The sequence below is a fragment of the Mustela nivalis genome (assembly GCF_964662115.1).
Source record: "Mustela nivalis genome assembly, chromosome: 6".
Taxonomy (NCBI): Eukaryota; Metazoa; Chordata; class Mammalia; order Carnivora; family Mustelidae; genus Mustela; species Mustela nivalis.
This window is the reverse complement of record NC_139025.1, coordinates 28,214,632-28,235,481: the sequence shown is the minus strand read 5'-3', so window position 1 is coordinate 28,235,481 and position 20,850 is coordinate 28,214,632. Positions and strand designations below refer to the sequence as shown.

Here is a 20,850-nt window from a genome sequence, read left to right as displayed (position 1 = left end):
GTGTGGGAGTGCCCATGGGGACCACCAGGGAGGCAGAGGCAGAAAGCCCACCCCTCTCTTCACAGAATGGGCTGGGTGACAGCCCAGGATCGCGTCACGCCACAGCCAGAGGTCCGTTCCAGAATCTCCCGACAACGTCAGCTGGAGATGCAGGATTGGAAAGCTGGATTGTCCGTCGTTCCGTAAACTCTTCTAGGGAAGGAATAGGAGGAGAGAAGAGAGAGGACTAAACGTTTTAGGAATGCCCATAATTACGGGGCCAAGGCTGGACAGAGAGCTCACAGGATATATAGAAAGGAGAGTGGGACAAAGAAAACCAGGCTAGAAGGGTGTTTTGAGGTTAAAATAAGAAAGGATTTTAAAGGGGTAACGTCCAAAGTCATGGAGTTTATGTGGTTAGGAAAAGACAGGCAGGCCTCTCTTGCGAGCACGCAGAGGAGGGGAGGTTAGGCTGTCGTGCCCCCATGGGCCCTCTGCCCTGAACGGCCAGTGACTGGCAGGCCTCTGGTGACATCGATGTGAGAGGACGGTGTCCAGTCCTTGGAGACAGTCATGTGATGGGGTCAAGGCCCTGCGTGCTGTGCCAGCTTGGGGGCTTGCCAGTACATGGCAGAGCTCCGGGATCCAAGGAGGGTCTGAACACTAGTTGGTGTTTGATCATGAACGAGAGAAGAATAGTTTATTAGCCCTCAGAAAGGAGGGGCAAGTGGAGACAAAGGTCACAAGGGGTAATGGAGGGAGGGTAGGTTCCAGAAGGAAAGAGGGCAGTAGGGTACCATTTTGTGAGGAAAGAGGTACAGACACAGGTGGAAGTAACAGAGGGAGAGGGAACTTAGGCAGAATGGCTTTGGTTTCAGAAAAGAGGAGGTAACACTGCCGGGCGGAGGTGTGAGAGGGAGGTCTGGGTTGGGCGAGTGGGAGGAGATGGGGGCCAGCTTAGTGGGGTAGCTGACCACCAGGCCAGTGGTCCTGGGGACTTCTGTAGTTGTTACCACAGGGGAGGACTGGCATTTAGGGTCAGAGGCCAGGGAGGCCGCCCACCATCTGACGATGCACAGGATAAGCCCCCGTAACAAGGAATTCTCCAGCCCCAGATGCCAGTAGTGCTAAGGTCAACCTATGACCTTGCCTATGACCTGCCATAGGTCAACAGTGGTTCACATGCGTTCAAGGAGGGAATCCTATCCTTCATCATGTGCTTGGTAGCCCATTTGGAAACATTGACATAGTTAAAATAACACAGTGGTTCTTAACCCCGAGACAGCCTGCCTCTGTGGGGTTCTCACAGTAGGTTCTCACAGCCCTTTCAGCCCCCAGCACCTCAGGGCCTTGGCAGTGACAGGCACCCAAGAACTCTTCGTAGGGTGATCCATTTGGATGAGTCTCTCATTTTCACACTTGGCTAAGGTAGCAAAGTGACTCCATTTCTTATCGGGGTCCATGTTTTGCCCCCAGGGTGATCTTGCCATGCTCTCTGCTGTGGCTTTTGTGGTCCTGGGTCATTTTTGTCTCAATGTTTCAGTGATGCTGTCTCACGAATTGGCCAGTCCTAGTATGTTTCCACCAGACTCTGGAAGATCACTGTGGGCTGCCATACTTGCCCCTTTGGATCTGTGCAGGATTCTCTGCAGAGTGTTTTCTCTCTCTCTCTCTCTCTCTAAGATTTGATTTATTAGAGAGGACGCACACAGGCATGCGAGCAAGAGGAGGAGAGAGAGAGAGGGAGCAGGAGAGAATCCCAAGAAGACTCCACTGAGCACGGAGCCCAACATGGGGCTCCGTCCCATGACCTGAGCGGAAACCAGGAGTCAGACGTTAAACCCACTGAACCACCTGGGTGCCCTGAGTTCTCTCTGTTTATTTTAGCTTTCTTTAAAGTGGTTGATATCTGTAAAGCTGCTCCTTGCAGCCTATTGATTTTTATAAACTGTTCATTGCTACTTGGGACTGGGGAACCTTCACCACGAGACCATCTCAGAGCATCTAGAAAGAAAAGAGGAAGAGGAAAACACGGCCTCCTCATCCATTACAGGAACAGCAGCCAAACTGGGAGAGTGCGCAGGCTGTTAGGGGAAGTGTTGGCACCAAGCATGTCTCTTCAGTTCCCCGAAATGCAGTGTCCCTGTCCTCAGGAGCACCGCCCGGATTCTTGCAGTTCCCCAAGCGCCCTTTTGTGTGTTGTCTCGTGTCATTGTCCCCACTTAACGGCATGGAGTTGAGACTTGGCCAAGTTAAAAGACGTCCAGGCTGTTTTGTGTCACACAAACTCCCATGTCCAGATCTTGTGCGGCCCCCCACCACATCTCAGTAGGGACCAAGTGGCCACTGAGATCCCTTTGTTATGTCGTCATGTTCTGTTTTTTGTTTTGTTTTGTTTGTTTGGAAGGTTATAAAAGTACCAGGAATGTCCCCAAGAAGCTGAATGCTCAGCTGAGCTCTCTAGTCGTGCTTCTCAAATTGTGAGCGGTATTTTGTGAGACATGATACCTTCCGACTTGGTCTCTTTGTCCAGCCTGCTCTGATTTCTTCTTTCCAAACATCAGTGACTGGCACCCTTCACCCAAGAAGTCTCTGTTATTGTATGATCTGGGTCACATTTGTTTTTCTATTACTTCCTGGTGATGAATACACAGAGTTAAAACAATAAAATTTCAGGTATTTTTTTCAGGAATTTCCCTGCTCTTACAAGTGCTTTGAGTATTTTATTTCTAGGTAAACACAGTCTGGTGGTAGATGTCACATGTTCCAAGTGATTGCCCTCACACTCTCGTTTCAAGGGCTAAGAATATGACATGAGGCTATTCCATTGCCTACGACGTATTGGGCAAGACCTGTAAATACTAGATTAGGATAGACTGGTCTCATGATGCCCCTTTCCTTTTCCCCAGTTGGTTTGGGCTTTCTGCTTTGTAGTGTGTCGTGGACCATTCTAACAGAGATGCTAACTGTCCCTTCACATATAGTACGTAGGTTGGTTCTTCACTGCTCAAAACTCTTTATTTAGACTTCAAACTCGTTGTTATACACGTTCCTTCACTCATTCACTCTCTCCTGTCTTTCTGTCTCCCTCATTGTACATTTAAAAAAATGTAATTGTGGTTAAATAGATACAACATTAAATATTCCCATCCTTCTTTAAAAGATTTTGTTTATGGGAGGGGAGAAGGGAAGGGGGAAAAAGAGAGAATCTCAAGCAGACTCCATGCTGAGTGCAGAGCCCAACACAGGGCTCAATCCCATGGCCCTGAAATCAGGACCCAAGCCAAAATCAAGACGCTCAACCAACTGAGCCACCCAGGCACCCCTAAATATTACTCTCTTAACTGGTTTTCTTAGATGCACAGTCCAGTAGAGTTCACTGAGTGCATTCACACTGTTGTGTAAGCAGTCTAGAATTCTCCTCATCTTACCGAACGGCACTACCCATTAAACAGCTCTCTCCACTCCCCGCCCCTCAGCCCCTGGCAACCTCCATTCTTCTTTCTGTCTTTATGAATTTGGCCACTCGAGTCTAGTCCCATATTTGTCCCTTTGTGTCTGGCTCATTTCACTTAATATAGTGTCGTGAAGGTTGACTTGTGTTGGAGTACTCTGTATTCTTTCTTTAGATACACCCGTTCACGTTTATTAGCTGAGTTCTTAGGAAAAAGTTCTTTTCTTAATTTGCTTTTCATTAGATTCACAGAAAGTCCAGGCCAGTGTATGGGTCTTGGCAGAACCCCCCAGGGTCTTGGTTACAGTCTGCCTGGTTCTCACAATGATGAAAGTTCACGAGCGGAAGAGCGTCCCTTGATCGAATGCTTCGTTGTGCCAAGAGCCACCTTAGGGCTGTACAATCTTTTGGCGCATGGTGTCCCGTCGGGAGTTGGAAGTCATGCAGCTTTGAGGGTACAGCCCAAGAAGTGGCTGAGGACTGAGACCCAGCAGATGCTGGGGATGCTGTTAAAATGGCATCATTCCTCTCTTGGGATTTTTGCAGGCTTAGCTCTGGTCTTAACAATCAGCCTGGGTCAGTGTGCTCAAATGCCTGTTCACAAACTGCTTTTCTGGCAGGCAGAGCCCTCTTAACCTTTGGTCGGCTGCCTTTGTTGCAGGTGGGTTTGGCATAGAGGGTGAAGGTCATGGCCTTCTGTTAGAGCGTTACTGAAATGAGACATTTGTGACACCCGCATTGTGTTTCTGCTAACGATGAGCCCACCTGTTTGTATTACACCAATGGTGAGCCTCATTGCTTTTTTGTAGCCTGGGATTTTGCCTTGGGGTTCTTTGCGTTTGTTTATTTCAAGTTTTTATTTAAATTCTAGTTAGTTAACATATAGCGTAATATTGGTTTAGTGAGTCTCACTTATGCATAACACCCCGAGCTCGTCCCAACAAGAGCCCTCCTTAATGCCCATCCCCCATCGAGCCCCTCCCCCTGCCCACCTCCCCTCCCACAACCTTTGGTGTGCTCTCTATAGTTAAGAGTCTGTTTTACAGTTTGCCTCTCACTGCCTTTTCCCCCCTTACATTCATCTGTTTTGTTTCTTAAATTCCATATAGGAGTGAATTCATTTGATGTTTGTCTTTCTCCGACTGACTGATTTCTCTTAGCGTAATGTAGTCGTTCCATCCACGTCGTCGCAAATGACAAGATTTCCTTCTTTTTTACGGCTGAGAAATATTCCTTTGTGTTTATCTATCTATTATCTATACACACACACCCCACATCTTCATCTGTTCACCGGTTGATGGGACATTTGCGCTGTTTCCGTAATTTAGCTGTTGTTGATCATGCTGCTGTACATATCGGAGTGCATGTGTCCCTTCGAGTCAGTATTTTTGTATCTTTTGGGTAGATACCTAGTAGTGCAGTTGCTGGACCATAGTTCTTTTTAACTTTTTGAGGAACCTATACTCTTTTTCAGAGTGCCTGCACCAGCTTGCATTCCCACCAGCAGTGCAAGAGGGTTCCCCTTTCTCCACATCCTTGCCAACATCTGTTGTTTCCTGTGTTGTGATTTTAGCCATTGGCCTTGAGATTCTTAGTGACATACCATCCACAGCCTTCTTCCATGGAGGATAGATCCGAGTTTAGTGCCAGAATGCCATGTGTGTGGCTAGACAGTGGCTGGCGCCGGAAGACCCAGTCTGGTCTTGGGCTCTTCACTGACCAGTTGTAATGCCTGGGCACGTCCTGGCACCTTTCAGGGCCTCCGGCTCCTCAGTGCCTCTTTCTGCTCTGCCTACCCGCAACATGGGGCATCCCATTGGAAAAACACTGACAGCTCTACTTTGTGAATGGTAATATGCTATCCTAGCATCCTACCCTGTGAGCACCATTGTAAGGTGATTAAAACCCACTCCAGTAGGTGTAAGGGGGTGCTAGTGGCCACTTCTCATGGCAGTGGCCGTCTACAAGTCACCAGTGCTCAAGTGACTGAGTGTAGAGAGCCCCTGGCCTCTCTCTCCCTTGCATGTGTCACATCCATACTCCCCTCCTCTTGATTTGCCTCGTAAACTAGTGGTTTCCAGGGCCCTTAAGCAATTCCTATGAAGACCTCAGTTAGCTGCTTCTCTGAATTCCTAGGGTTAATAAACACTTTCAGGTGATTTCATTAAATTTTTAAAAACCAGCTTTGAGCCTTAAAGGCCAGTGATCTGTGAGCATCAGCAGATGGAGAGGGGAAAAAAAATCCATTTGCTGCCTCCCCAGCTTGCAGCCACTGGGGCCTTATCCATTGGTCTTTTCATAGTCATATATGTCACTTAAGACACGGTCCCAGGAGGTCGGAGCTAGGTAAGTTCCTAGAGGCCGTAAAATATGGTTTTTAATTTTTCCCCTGTGTTCTTCTCCACCCCAAAGACAGTTCTCAATAGGTACTTAATGAATCCTTGAGTCCCCTGACAGTTAGCTGTGTTGAGGGACCATCCAAAAGAGACATGTAGACTGTCTGGCCAGGGAGCTCCAAAGCTTTGTAATTAGCATGATGGGAACCAGCTTTACTGAGCTAGAAAGAGACCCGAGGTGAATTCATCATTGACAGTGGGGGACGGGTGAGAGCTGGCGGGTGGGCCCGTCCGAATCTCTCTCCACGACTGGAGTATCCATTATGTGGGCAGCGTGGCAGAACGACTAGAATAGTGATCAGTGACTTAGGTACATTAAAAGGATGTTGTAGAAATCGCCAAGTAGATTTCTATCATGCAGAGAATTTTCCTTATCTTAAACCACTGGATTTACCTGACCTCAGTTCCCCACATTTACTCCATGCCTGGCGTCTCCTCAGTGTTCAGCCAAATCAAGGTCAGGATAAAGAGGAGATTTGGATGGAAGTAAGCTGGATATTCAGGCTCCTGCAGTAATACTCAATTATTGAATTCTCTCAAAGCACCAACTCCTCTATAATGAAGTCCTCAGTTTTTAAATATCTTTAGAAATCAGGTGACTTGGGATTGGCAACAGCCAGCTTGCTGTTTCCTGCTTTCTTATAAAAATAAGATGGTAAAAATCCCAGGGAGTTGGCTGGAGTTGCTAAAAGATAATCTTGAGCATTTTGATGCACATTATTTTTCCTGCATCTTTGAGCCTTAAAAGCCTCCATGGAATAGGACAGGAATCAGAAGAGAAATCAGCTTGCTGTCGCCCTGCGGCCCTGAGACCCCAGCCAGATCTGGTGTCCCTCTGCAGCCTAGCAGCTCAGAAGCCACACCTGCCTGAGCCCGGAGGACTGCAGGAAAAGCTGTAGCTCTGATGCATTCTTCTCAATTAGCCTGAGTATAGTCAGCCCCAAACAAAATAGAACAAAAAGGTTCATTTACATCAAAGTTCATAGTGCTTTCTAGCACATTCGGCATTGTTGGGGAACAGTATTTCTATGCACTGGAGCTCTTTTCCCGCTCCCTCTCCGCCCCTCACCCATCACGGAACGTGTCCCCGTACCTGCTCTGTTGTTTGTACCTCTCTGGTAACGAAATCTGGGTCAGCAGAATGTGTCGCTGGTGTTTCTCCTTGTTAACAGTATGGATTGCTGTCCTGTCCAACCAGAGACCCTGGTTGACCGGGAAAGTGTTCATTACGTAGCCCTTCTGATTTCCTGTACGGGGTGGGCATGCCCACTGGATTTACAACTCTGTCAGACCAGCTTTTTATTTTTCTACTGTGTCTCTTGCCACGGACTGTCTTTTTTTTTTTTTTTAAACTTTATTGATACCTGGGCATTTAGAGATTTTATTTATTTATTTGTCAGAGAGAGAGAGAGAACAAGCGCACAAGCAGACAGAGTGGCAGAGAGAGAGGCGGGCTTCCTGCCGAGCAAGAAGCTCGATGGCAGGACTTGATTCCAGGATCCTGGGATCATGATCCGAGCTAAAGGCAGTGGCTCAACCGACTGAGCCACCCAGGCATCCTGCCACAGACTGTCTTCTTTTTTATTTTTATTTTTTAAAGATTTTATTTATTTATTTGACAGAGAGAGATGACAAGCAGGCAGAGAGGCAGGCAGAGAGAGAGGAGGAAGCAGGCTCCCTGCTGAGCAGAGAGCCCTATGTGGGACTTGATCCCAGGACCCTGAGATCATGACCTGAGCCGAAGGCAGCGGCTTAACCCACCGAGCCACCCAGGCGCCCCCTGCCACAGACTGTCTTAACGAAGGTAGCTTGTACTGCCTCGTGGGTTGGTTGTAGTAACCTATTTGACTAAGTGCTGTCTAACATGAATTAAACCAATCCTTGGTTTAGAAGAACCGACTTCTCACTCCCAGGATATTTTCCTGAGACTGACTTGGTTATAAAGTTCTTCACTGGGCATCTCAAGGCAGTTTGAAATGCTCATCTGTAACTGAAGCAAAGTGTCTCTGTGTGTGGATCTTTCCTTGTGTCCTTGCCTCTGTCTCCTACTACTGGACCATGGGCAGCAGCCACATCTGTGAAATGTTCTATAGGGTTTGGAGGCAACATTTTAATAAGCAAAGAAATGGAAAACAGGATACCAAACGAGACAGAGAGGCAGGGAGGGAGTCCATCCAAGCTGTTTCTGTATATGAAGGATCTGGCGAGGAGAACGGCCGAGAAAAGTGGGCTTGCGTTCATCATAGGCCGGTGTCACTAGGAGGTGACGGAAAGCGTACTTGGTCCCGGAAGCCGTGGAGAGAAGTTCTCTGCCACATAAGTTTGTAAAATAGGAGTCGATTAGCAGCTGTTCTTAAGTGCTACATTGTGATGTTGAACCATGTGAACGTGCTCTTTCATTTACCTGCAAATGATTTCAGCGCCCAGGAGGCAGAAGGCACAGGACAGTGGGCAGAACACCCACACAGACAGGTTCCACGCTGGGAAATACAAAGCGCATTCAACTGAAAACAAACCTGGTGGTTTTTAAAGATGTGTTTTTGGTCGGGGGTGGGGGGGGGTAGATAACGTGTCGTTGGGAAAGTGTGCTGAGGCCTTCTGCGAGCTCTGCTGGGGGAGCCAGTGTGCGCGAGCCCATGCTCATCCCGGTTTCTCTTCTCTTCCAGCACATCAGGTCCACCCATCTGGCCGGGCAGCACCTTCTTCAAGAGAAATGGAGCCCTTCTGCAAGGTAGGTCTCTAGGTGCGCCCCCTTCCCCGCCCCCCGGGCCCTGTGCCCTTGGGCTGCTGGCAGCGGGGGGAGCTCTGTCCTCTTTAGCAGCGGGCACTGTCTGGAGAAGTGTGACTGCTGTGGGCTGGGACGCTTTGTCCAGTTCTCTTTATTTCCTCCTACTCACGTCTCCTGGTTGCTCTGAACTGTTAGCCTGAAACTGGTACCGGTTCTTTGGTCTGCCCCCACGGGTCCTGTTTCGGAAGTCCGGCTTGCTTTGGTGAAACTGGAATGACGTGGCAGTTAGGATTTGAGAGTAGCATGAACTGAGCTGGGCAGCTGGTGAAAACAACCCCCGCCCCCCAGTTGTGTATTCCCAGTGCTCGGGCAAATGAGGTATTTTGGGGTTGTGCCGGCATTTTGGTGCATGGGGTAGGTACGTCCCCTTACTCCTTGTTGGTCTGTGCGCCTGGACGGTTGGCTGTGGCTTACTCCCAGGCTCAGACTTCAGTCACCCCTCTCCTGTCTCCACCAGCGTCCTTGGCAGGGGGACGTTCTTCCTGCTGTCTGGCCCACCCTTGGCTGCTTTGCTGTCAGTCCTCTCCAGTGTGCTCAAGGAATTCCAAATGCCTTTCATCTCTGCTTTGGCTCTTAAGTTTCCTTTGAAATGACTGAATAAAGTGAAAGAAGAATAAATGGTTAAAAGTAGCCGTAAGATGCGTTCTAGATACTTCTGGATTTTCACTGCTTTGGAGGTCTGTCGTGCAGAGAAGCTGGAATCGGTGGGCTCCTGAGGTTTCCAGTTTCCTGTCCCCATTAGCCTCCGTCGATGGGCTGGGTGTCAGAGTGGCGAAAAAGCAGTTGGGTCTCATGATACTGAGAGGGTTAGAACTGCACCGGGCTTCGAATGTGGAGTGGTGCCTGCCTTTGGGTTGGTTTAAAGCAGGTAAGCCTCTTTTCCTGAAAAGTTCATGCCGAGGGCCAGCCAGGTGTGTGAAGGAATGGAATATAAATGTGGCTGAGAAAAGGGGCATTTATCTTCGGTTTTCCTGAGTAACTCAAAGAGATGGCATCACATTTCAGTTGTTGTTTTATAGGCCATGTGATCACACATTGTCCTTTTAATAGCCTATGAAATCAGCAGCTGAAGAATTTCCTTGCCTGTTTGCTTGGTACAGGTGAAATTTAGGCAGGTGGATCTAACTAATCCTCATTTTAATGACCGTTATAGATAGCCTAAATATTTAAGGAAAATGGGGAACTCCCTCCACTCTCAAAGATTAATACATAATTTAAAAAAATCTGTTCTCCCTTCAGATGGTATAAACGGAAACCAATTACGATGAGCCTTTGGGAGTGTTTTCAAGTGAATTTCAAAGTTATGTGCATATTTATTTTTCATGTACGTCTATAACAATGATATGAATATCATTTGTGTTTGGATTATTTTCAGAAGAGGGATTTTATTTAGCGAGTACATTTTCTTACAGGATTTTTATTCATTAAGTTTCACATTAAGTAAGATTTGCTCTTAGGATTAGTTTCTGGTTGTTTCTGCCAGGTGAAAGCATGAAGAAAACATCAGTAAGGTTCTGAAGTTGAGTGATTTCACTCTGAGAATCTATCTCATGGATGTGGACCTTTTTTTCTTTCCCTGATAGGGTTTAAAATTCTAATTATTCTGAGCGTTGAGAATCTCATTATTACCAATTTCAGATGCTTATTCAATCCACATCCACTTAAGTACAGCTCTCCTATTTTTTTTTTTTAATTTTAATTTTTTTGGTGTATGTGAAAATGAGAAGACTCTTGGTTGGAGTTTGAGAGGGTGGGCAAGGATTTGTTCATTTTTTTCCTGCAATAGTTCTTTGCTATATATTTGCTATATCTGTATATAGAGTTCTCAAGACACTTTTATGGTGCTGAGATTTTCCAGACTCTGCCTGTTCTCCCTAACCAATATTTTTGTGCCCCTTTAGTGGGTGGTACTGGTTCATCAAGAAGTCCCTAAACACCCATGAGCCAAAGTTTTACAGTAAAAACATGGGTGTATAAAGATGGGAGCTGCCCAGTCATGCTAACAGACAATTGAGATTAGACTCAAGTGGAAGAAAACGTGCCTGATTTATACTTTCTCATCTTTATACTTTACATTTTAAAAATATGCACGTGCTTCTTCTTTCCCCCCTGTGGCAAGCAGGAGGGCATTTGTTCTAGGTAATTCAACTAGGAAAGAACTCTATGAGTAGGTCCTGGCCTCAGGGACTGGGACTGAAGGCAAGCAGGATACCTTGAAGAACCTGCCTCCTAGAACGTGGTAGAAGGTGACATAGAGGCCCGGGGACTGGCCGGCAAAGCCTGGCTGACTGTGGGTCCCCCTCCCATGCAGAACAGGCTACACGGGGGTGATCGGGGAGAAGCCCACTGTGTGGAGTGTCCCTGGGAGTTGAGACTAAGTCAGGCATGGCCGAAGCAGCAGGTGTGTCGCACCTTTTGGAGGAGGGAGGCTGATGATGGTCAGGAGGGAGGGAGTGTAGGGGGAGCGTTGACCTTGAACGAGCCCTTGAAAAATAGCTTGTGGTTTTGTGGAAAGAGAGCAAAAGGCATTGCGAGAAGGGGAAACAAGAGTCTGTAGGCAATAGGGCACACAGCGAAGGGGACTTGTATGGTGGGTGTGAAGAAGGAATGCTTCGTGGGCACTCTGGGATGGCGACAGCCCCTGTTCTCAGCAGGATATGCTTTGGAGCACTGTTCTGTCCAGAGAGGATACGGCGGAAGTTAGACCCTAAAATCCATGGAACAATAGGCATATATGGTAATGTAGTGGGAACCCATGTGCATTGGCTAAGAGTTGTTTGGTTTATTAGCTGTTGAGCAGAAACATAGGAGTTATTTATATTTTTTCCAGCATAAAACCAGTTGCAAGAACTAACGGGAAGGAAGCGCTCGGTCCTACTTGAGTGTGGTCTCTGTACTTGGTTCTTGCAGAGTCACTGGCGAGAGGGACCTGCTGACTCATCTAGCAGTTTTGAGGATAATGGGGTAAGATTTGGTTTAGATTACACCAGGCATGGGTACTTAACATAATTGGTCATTTCATCAATTCACAGTATTTATTTTAAATGCCATTTAAGCTGCTGGAGACAATTTCAGGATGTTAGCAGTTCCACAGACCAGAGAGTACATCGGTTCTTGTACAACGGAAACCTCGCCGTGTGCCAGAAAGGGACAAGCCCTGTGTTTAAAGGGGGCCCAGGACGGGTCCAAACAGACGAGTGTGGCTTATCCGAGGCCCTGCAGCAGTGGCTAGCTGACAGGTGTCTCCAGCTGTCCCCTCCTCATGCCTTTGTGTCCCTGTTTTGGTCTCTATGTGTTTGTAATACATTTTTTATTTTATTAATGTCACACACACATACAGACACACATTCCATTCACCCACAAACTTCAAATTAGGTTACTTTATTTAAACATCACCCTTGGATGGGTTATTTTAATGAGTCCATGATTCCTAATTAAAGATATTGTTCACCCCTGGGCTGACCCTTCATCTGGTCCCCGGAGGTGTCAGCCCAGCACTCTGTGGAGCCTTGCTGTGCTTTTCGCTTCCTGCCTTCGACTCAGAGTTCCTACCGGCTGCAGTCCTCTTGGCTTCCACTTCTGCCCTTTCAGCCTTTGTCGGGCCTCTTGGCCTCAGCACTCCCCGTGCAGTTGCGTTCAGAGAGAAACCTCCGACTCCGGCTCTGTGCCAGCTGCCCATTTGGGCCCCCCTGTCTCTTACCTCCAGCCCTTCCTCTGAGCAGGTGCTCCCCGGGCCCACCCCCACTACCCCACCTGCAGGCGCATCTTTCTTACCCATCTCTATGTATTGGCCACCAGATGGGCTGGAGTTACCTGAAGGGTTGGGGGGGATGCCAGGGCCCCTCCCCTCGACCCCTGACAGCCCATTCTGGGGTCAGACCGCACATCCCAGCCTTTGGAGCAGAGACGCTCCAGCACACAGATGCCACCACCAGCCAGGCCCCCTTGCGAACACCCCGCCAGCCTTCTGGATCCCCCCTCCGCCTCCCTTCTCTCTCTCACTCCAGGACCAGGCCACTAATTATTAAGTCTGTTTACGCAGGGAGCAGTGGCAGACTTAAAATAAATTTCCATAACACACATAACAGATTTTTGTTTCCATTCACTTCTGACAACCCACTGGATGAGCTAATGAAATGGAAAGAAGACCTCGGAGGCCCTTTCAGTGCACAGAGCAGGATCGTGCTGCTGCAGGCCCATAAGCAGGCAGGGAGAAGGGAAACCGGCTCTTTGGCTGTGGGACGCAGGCGGTTCTTAGGAGCACACAGGTGCACACTTGCCATTGATCAGACACGTATGAAGTTGACCCTGACCGTTGGGTGCCTTGCTTCGAGGAATGCCAGTTTCCCCAGTTCCAGGTTGGCTTTAGGTGCCCCATTCCCTGGGAGTTCGTGTCCTGCACCCCCTTGCCACAGCCCTCACCCTCGGCCACGGCTCTGCTGTATATTTTTACTGCTTAGATGTGTGTAGTACCCTCCCCTAAGCTGTATTTCCTGCTCTAAAAGGCTCAAGAGCAAGTAGTTCGTGTATCAGAAACAAGTGTTAGTGGGAGAAGCCCCACGAGGAGCGAGGGGGGCCTCGTTGTGGTCTCGGCGCTGCCACTGGGTAAATGTGTTGGCCTTGCACAGGCCACAGGGCATCCAAGTTTTTCCTGTTCTCATGTATGAAATAAGGAGTGGACCTCAGAGGAGGCAGCGGTTCTGTGGAGTACTAATTCCACTCCATTCTGGCAACTTGTTTCCCAAAATGGATTTGAGGCTTAACTTGAGCTCAGTGGCAAGCGTGGGGCCTCAGTCAGCTGCGGCTGCAGGGGGGTCCAAGGAGAGGAAACAGGGTGGGGGCGGCCTGGCTGAAGAGTCCAGTCCTTGAGTAAGACAGCTCTGGAAGGTCCCCGTGGATCTTTGTTACCAGTTTGGAGAGCCTGGAAGTGAGCCAGTGAACCCTGTCTTGGCTTCTTGGGGAACTGGCTTAAACCTCTCTGTGAGGACGATGATGGTAATAACAACAACAACAACAAAAATAATCATAATGTTTTCTCATTTGAGGATTCAAGAAATTCCTATCAGTAAGACGTTTAGAAGATGCTAAATTCCTACAAAGAGTTAGTTATTGGAACATCTTACAAAACTCAGGGAAAATGGGAAAATAGAGCTGGACTGTGATTGATTTCCCTGTGCTCTTCAGCTTCCCTGGGAAAATTTCCCTTGTCCCTTTGCTGGGGTTAGTGATTTTCAGGACAGGGCCGAGGACGGGAGGCCCCAGATCCTGTCGGATATATACATAGATGGGAAAGATTTGTTCATCCCCTTTCTCCGATTCCTTGCAAATAGGACTGTGTCGTTGCGAGGTCACCCAGGTCACCAACACGGAGCTATCCCCCTTGCTCTCAAATCGCATATACACAGCAGGTGCATGGACAGCCACGCGAGGGGGCCCGGGTTTGAATCCCTCCCTCCCTGGGCACCAGCTGTTGATCATCTGTACAGTGGGGCTACCAGATGTGCTCCCTGCAATCTCCGTGGAGGGTCAGGGAGAACGAGAACGTTCAAGCATAAGTCCAGTCCAGTGCCTGGCACCTCGCACATGCTTGATCATGAACTTTCAACTGTTTCATTCCCGGGGTTTCTGATCGTCAATCCTGGCAGATAGAGTCAGGGTGAAAAGATCCGCCAACACCTCAAAGGAGTGGACTCCTGGTCTCCTCTTCTTTGCGTGATTTCCCTTCTCGCTGCGTCGTTTCCTCCTCTGTGGAAGCAGGATGGTGGCCCTGGACCCCCTCCCTGACCCGGCCCCCGGCCCCCGGGCCCTGGCACTTGGGCACTTCTCTCCAGAAGGACTGCGGCTCGGATCCCCGGACTTGTTTGGCTTTGCCTTGCCCCTCCCCCACCCATTTCTTGCCCATTTGATTGCAGCCCCTGGGCTCTTTGGCTCCTTTCATCTAATCTGCTCCACAAGCTGACTCTTTTGTCCATTTTGCAAACGAGGGCATCTACCTAATGCATAAACCTCCGGATTCTTGTCCCCAGGCACACCCATTTCAAAAAAAATATAGTAATAACAGAAAGTGGAGGGAAGGGGGGGAGGGAAGCCTCCCTACATTTCCCCCCCAAATCTTAATTGCCTTCTGTCCTCTTTTGGCTTGTGGAGCCCTGTGCATTTTAGGAGGGGCCCCTTTCTCTTGGCATCATTTGTCTTATTGTCCTGCGCTGAGTTATCTGTAAAGATATTTACGGAACCACAGGCATAAAGTCAGGGGGCTGTTTTTGTTCCCAGACAGGTGAACTGAAAGGCATGCCGGTCACCTTTCTAATCCCTCATGGTCTGTGTGGTCACCGGGAACATCCTCTTAAAGCTAAATACAAGGAAATATAAAAAATACAGGTAGATAGATATATATGTTTATCTGGACGTGCAGTTTTAAAAGAAGGTTCGGGTCCATTTTGACTGTCACTATCTCTTGAGAATCCAGATTTACCCCATCTTCAGTTACCCCCACTTTCCCAGAGTTTCCAGCCTGTCGTGGAATCTGAGGAAACATCAGTCCCGTAGCCTGGATTGTTCCTCCTGGCTCGCACGTCAGCTGGTCTCTCTTCTACCGTCTCTAGGAACCATCTTCATGAAAATCTGGTGTTGCACCCTGAGAAAATGGTACCTTGTGGACAGAAATAAGGAAGTTGGAAGGAGTTGCCGGTCTGATGGGGGACATGGCATTGAGAGCTTCCGCTGGGTCAGGCCCCTGCTGGGCAGGGTCTGTGGGTTGTCCCTCCTGTTTCTGGGTAATATCGCTAGGAGGGGAGACAGGCTGGAGTTTAGGAGAAAGGAGGTCAAGGCTGGAAGGGAAGTGTTGGAAGATGTCAGTCCAGAAATGGCCACTGCAAGTAATGGAGCAGATGGGATTTTCATGGGGGCATAGAATGAAAAAGAGGGAAAGGGTTCATGTTGGAACAAAACGTAAATTTATGGTAGAAAGTGGTGGGAGCTGACAGCAGCAACAGTAACAGCAGAGAAGAGCTTAGAAACTGGGGGAAATCCCTGAAATGAAGGGCCAAGAGTTTCAGAAAGAGGGGAGGGGCGGGGGCACCCACTGGTACAGAGAAGCCAGAGAGGACAGGATCAAGGCAAAGCCACCTGTGGGCGTTGGTGGTCACAGGGGCACGAGGGCCTTCAGCACACAGCCACTAGTCGACTTCCTGTCTTTATGGACCTCCCTGTACAGGACATTTTTTATAGGTAGAATCATGTAATAACCTTTTCTGTATGGTGCATGCGTGTTCTCTCTCTCTCTCTATATATATATCTTTCTTTTTTTTTTTTAAGATTACTTATTATTTGAGGCAGGGGAGAGGCAGAGGGAGAGAGAATCTCAAGGCAACTCCACGGTGAGGGCAGAGCCCCACGCAGGTCTCGATCCCACAACCCCCATGACCTGAACCGAAACCAAGAGTTGGATACTCAACTGACTGAGCCACCGAGGCGCCCCAGTGTTTTGCATAATTTCTGTCTCAGCCTTCTACATTAGGCATGATTACTCCCATTTTGTAGATGGGAAAAATAAGGTCCAGACAAATGCCCTGCTCACGGTCGCAAATCCAGCATCATAAGCCTTAAAAACCTTCCACTACCTGATCTTCGGTTTGGAATGGCCCAAGTATTTTTTTGAGGTGTTCCCCTGGAGACGTTTGCCTGTTCTGCAGTGTCTTGCAGACTGGAGTTGGGGAGAATCCTGTTGTCATGGTCAAAAGCAGTTCATAATGACAAGACAAAAAGACGGAAATGAGCCCTTATGTTGTCTGTTTTCATTCAGGTAATCCAGGTGCTTTATTCCTCTTTTGCTCCCCACACAGCGCTATTGTAAACAGCTAAGTATTAAGATACTTCAAAGACTGTGAATAGAGAAAAAGAGAAATCCTCAAATCAGTCATTCAAAGGTGAATGCAAGGAGAGGAACCACTCCTCTGCAGGACGAGTATTTCGAGCGTATCTGGATTTTACAATCATAGATAGGTGGAGCTATTTTTACACCAATTATAATTCTTCAATAGCAAGATATCCCTGCAGTTTAATTTTTGAACATTAAAAATGTTTGCTTATCTATTAAATTGTATCAGATTATAAAATATATAAAGATGATACAATTTTGGATCACATTGTACTGCAGAGCCTGCTTTTTACCAAAGTACTCAGTCTCAAAATACAATTGGAAAAGTCATTCCCTTGAAGTTCTGTTTAACTGTGCTCAGATAGAAGTCTAGAAATATTTTTATGCAATTGCCCAGAGGCCTACAATGGAGAATTTTTTGGAATATGCTCATAGAGCTGTTGACATTACAGTTTCAGAAGTGCACTTACAAGCGTCTGTCTACCTGTAAACTGCAAGAGGTCAAGTTTGTGTTTTTGTTTGGTTCCCCGGACGACCAGAAGGTGTGGCTGAGAACTCCTGGGTGTAGCGCTTACCACAGAGCACATGATAGGTTGGGAGAGAGAGAGAGAGAGAGTGTGTGTGTGTACGTGTACGTGTAACTACACCAGTGAATGTGGCCTGGACACTCAGGCTTGTTCCCACCCCATGTTGTGAGTCTGCAAGAACAAATGTCTCCTGCCTCATCGTCCCCCTGCCCCTTTTTTCAGGGGATTCTGCCCCACGCAGTTCTCCTGTTGGCCTTGGTAAATGATGGTATTCGGATAAAAGACCTCCGTTTTCAAATCAAGTGTACCTGGATCCATCCCCTGCCCAGCGGCCTAATTGCCATCTGACCTTGGAAAAGCTACATGAATGACTGGGCTATTGCAAAATGCAAAACCACCAGTCCTACCTAGGAGATTGTATCACTGTGGGGATTAGCCCATGGCTGTGTGGCGTCCCTGCTATTTTGTGGGAGCTCCGTGTGCAACTCCCATCATTGCTGCTTTCCCCCCAGGGGAGGCGGTGTGCTGCGAAGGGAGAGCAGAGACCTTGGAGCTGGCCAGTCTTCGATGCAGAGGCCAACCTCTGCAGTCCCCCCGGCCATATGACCCCAAGCAATTCCTCGGATGCCTCTCAGCCTTCCCTTCCCAGCCAGTCAAAGAGATGGCAGTAGTAGTTCATGGGATTTTGTAAGGATTACAAGACTGTGTACGTATAGCAGTTGGCGATTATTGCGGGTTTAATAAATAGAAGTCATTATGCTTATGATAACCATTTCTGCCATTTCCTAAGAGTTTCAGTACCTTCCACCCTCCAGATAACAATAACATAAAAAAAATCCTTCCCCAGTTGAACAGAAGTTATACCTTCAGGAGTATTTAAGACTGTTTCCAGTCTCTTTGAAGCTCCTGCTACATCAAGGCAAATGCCCACGAGACCCCTGATACCCGCCGGAGGAGGAGCACCGGAGCTCTTACCAGCTGTTCTCACTGACACTTTGGAGTGACTAAGATCTTGCAGAAATGTGACACAGAGAAAGAAGGTTCCTAAGGGATGGGTTAGAATGGCTTGTGATCTGTACTCCTGTTTCTTCGTCTCAGGGTGTGTGCCAGAATACGAATTATTTGCAAAGATGCATTTCAGAGGTGGGAGGGGACAAAGAAAGGAGAGAGATGCAGTGATCAAGAACTTCACAAAATCATTTAAGGGATCATATTGAACTTGTCCCCCACTTCATGGTCACCCTACAACACAGGGGTAGGCCCTTTTCGGGCTGTGATTTTTTTTTTTTTTTTTTTTTTTAATTTTTATGAGGCATATTTAGGGTGATCTCATGCTGCTAATTTGATACCGATTGCGTTGAGGTCTTAGAACTACATGTCTGTGCATAGAGCTGCTCTAACGCAGTGTCTTGGCTGTGGGCTCGTTCCCCCCACTGTGAGCGTGATTGTGAGGACACAAGGACACCGTGACAAAAGATGAGCAGCCCTGTGGCATGCAGAAGGATTACTTCTGTTTATCATTCACGTGGACTCTATTCCTCAGACTCTAAGAGGCTTCATTTGTTGAGTTTTGCCATGGTCGCGAAATAAAACAATTACAAATGAAGTTTTCACTTCTAAACATTGCAGCTCTCGTTAGCCTAAAGTGGGGTGCTTTTGTGGGACCCACTGCTTTCACCTACCCCAACTTCTAATACATATTGCAAATGGGGAAGTGCCAACTTCTTACAGGAGCTCCCTGGCCTCGGCAGTTGGTTGACAGATGGGCATGACTCCTTACCTTGGATCTGGGGGCTCTGAAGGATGTGCTGGATCCAATAGGGGGTACCATGAGGAGTCAACCACTGTTGCCAAGAAATGGCCCCAGGGCAAAGAAACGGAGATGAGCGGCCACTCTACCACTGCCCTTCCCATGGTTAAATTACATGAACTCTAAATTCCCCATTTTACTTGACCTAGCTTGATTTGGGGGGTTGGGGGGCATACACCCAAGAGTCCTGACTTCTAAAGAATCTGTACGTGAACAGCCTCAGTTAAACTAAATGTATGTCACTGATGATTTCTGAGCGGCAGTAGACCTTCCACTCACCTTCAGTCTAGGAGGCCCACTTAGTGGTTTGGCTGTCAACTGAAAGAACATCAGATGAGCATAGAGAGCTTTCCTGAGATGGTGACTTAACAAAGTAGGGTTGTGGTAGTAATAATACCTGTTTTCTCTATTCCCCAACTCAGCTCAGTCTCTGGTGGAAATATGCTTGGAGAAGCTCACACTGAGTTTCCAAGATGGCTGCCACCGCCCCTTGGAGTCTAGCATTTCCTCAGTGTTCTCAGGCCAAGTTCTGAGCAACATTGTCATTAGACCAGCCTGACTCACATGACCCCTGGGAACCATTGCTGTGACCAGAGGAATTGGTGGGGAGGGGCACAGACTGTTTTATGCTGGGGTTGGAAACATCACTTCTAAGCACAGGGATGGCTTGGGAAATGAAAGGTTCTCCAGATGCAAGTCTGGATCAGTTCCCAAAGAAGGGAAGAACTGTCCATTACAACAGCATAGCCATTTTATTTAAGAGCAAGGAAAGCACTGGAGGGATGTGTGACTTTTGATCTCAGGGTTGTAAGTTTGAAGCCCACTTCAGGCGTAGAGATTACTTAAAAATAAAATCTGTAAAAAAAAAAAAAAAAAAAAAAAGCACTGGGCACAAAAATGTGAGGTCACATATGCCGGTACACGTAGCCACTAAGTGGAAAATCTACAGCCAGAATGCAGATCTTCCCATTTGAGACTCTTCCAGCCTTCCTTTCATGATAATGGCCATGATCCATGGGCATACAGGATTAACAAAATCTCAGGGCACAAGGTGGTGTCAGTCAAGTTAAAGTAATTTCCCAGAGGCCCAGAATCTTAGTTAATGATGACATTCACTTTTCCTGGCAGAATGGGGATTGCTAGAATGTATCGCCTTAACTAGACTTGCTGCCTTGTTGATAAGGGAAAGATGGAAAATGGGAGACACTTGCCCTTTACTGGGATTTAACCTTGAGTAACAAATCTCCGAATCTTCATGAACTTCCCTTCACAGCCAGAGTTTGTCCCCCAGAGCCCTATCTCTATAGAGAGTACAAGATGCTTGGACAGTTGGTAAATGTATTCATCAGCTAGAGCTGCCGTAACAAAATAACCACAGACTGGGTGACTTAAACAACAGAAATGTATTTCCTCACAGTTTGGGAGACTAGAAATCCAAGATCAAGGGGTCCGCAGGCTTGATCTCTGCATGTCGTCCCTTTGTGGCTTGCGGGTGGCTGCCTGTTTGCTGTGTCTTCGCGTGGCCTTTTCTGTGTGCATGTGCTTCCCTTGGTCTCTCTCTCTTACAAGGACACCAGCCTTTTAGATGAAAGACCTGTTCAGTCCAGTTCAGTTCAGTGAATTACATGCAAACATTTCATAAACATCCCTTCATTTCCCACAGCCTGCTAGGTACCCGCTTGAGGCTGGGGTTGGAGATAAGGAGATCTCCTCCAGTCTTAAGGAATTTACGGTCTAGCTGGGGGGGGGGGCAGAATCACCCAGAAGCCTTGGTGGTTTGTGCCATCTCAGAATAGCCCAGACTCTGGGGGATGGATGTCAGGAGTTCAGGGAAGTCTTCTCCTACGGGTGTTGCTAGTGCCGTGTGAGACCGCTGTCCCCTACGTCTCCTAAATCTGCTTGACATGGTCAGCCGAGCACTTCTCAGTCAGTGTTGCTCCAGACCCCAATACAAAAGAGGCGCCTTGATTTGCAGCCGTGGCAAATACACTCAGACAAGCTCACAAAATAGTGAAGC

General features: G+C 47.8%; 1 protein-coding gene across 20 annotated transcripts in view; it reads left to right on the top strand.

The window, feature by feature from the left end:
* Nucleotides 1-20,850, top strand: part of FOXN3 (forkhead box N3) — a 400,355-nt gene that overhangs the window by 274,899 nt on the left and 104,606 nt on the right. For all 20 annotated transcript variants that reach the window (XM_082733885.1, XM_082733900.1, XM_082733890.1 and 17 more), the window contains one exon: nt 8,496-8,560. In XM_082733885.1, coding sequence (XP_082590011.1) covers nt 8,496-8,560 — 65 coding nt within the window. The remainder of the gene's footprint in view (nt 1-8,495; nt 8,561-20,850) is intronic.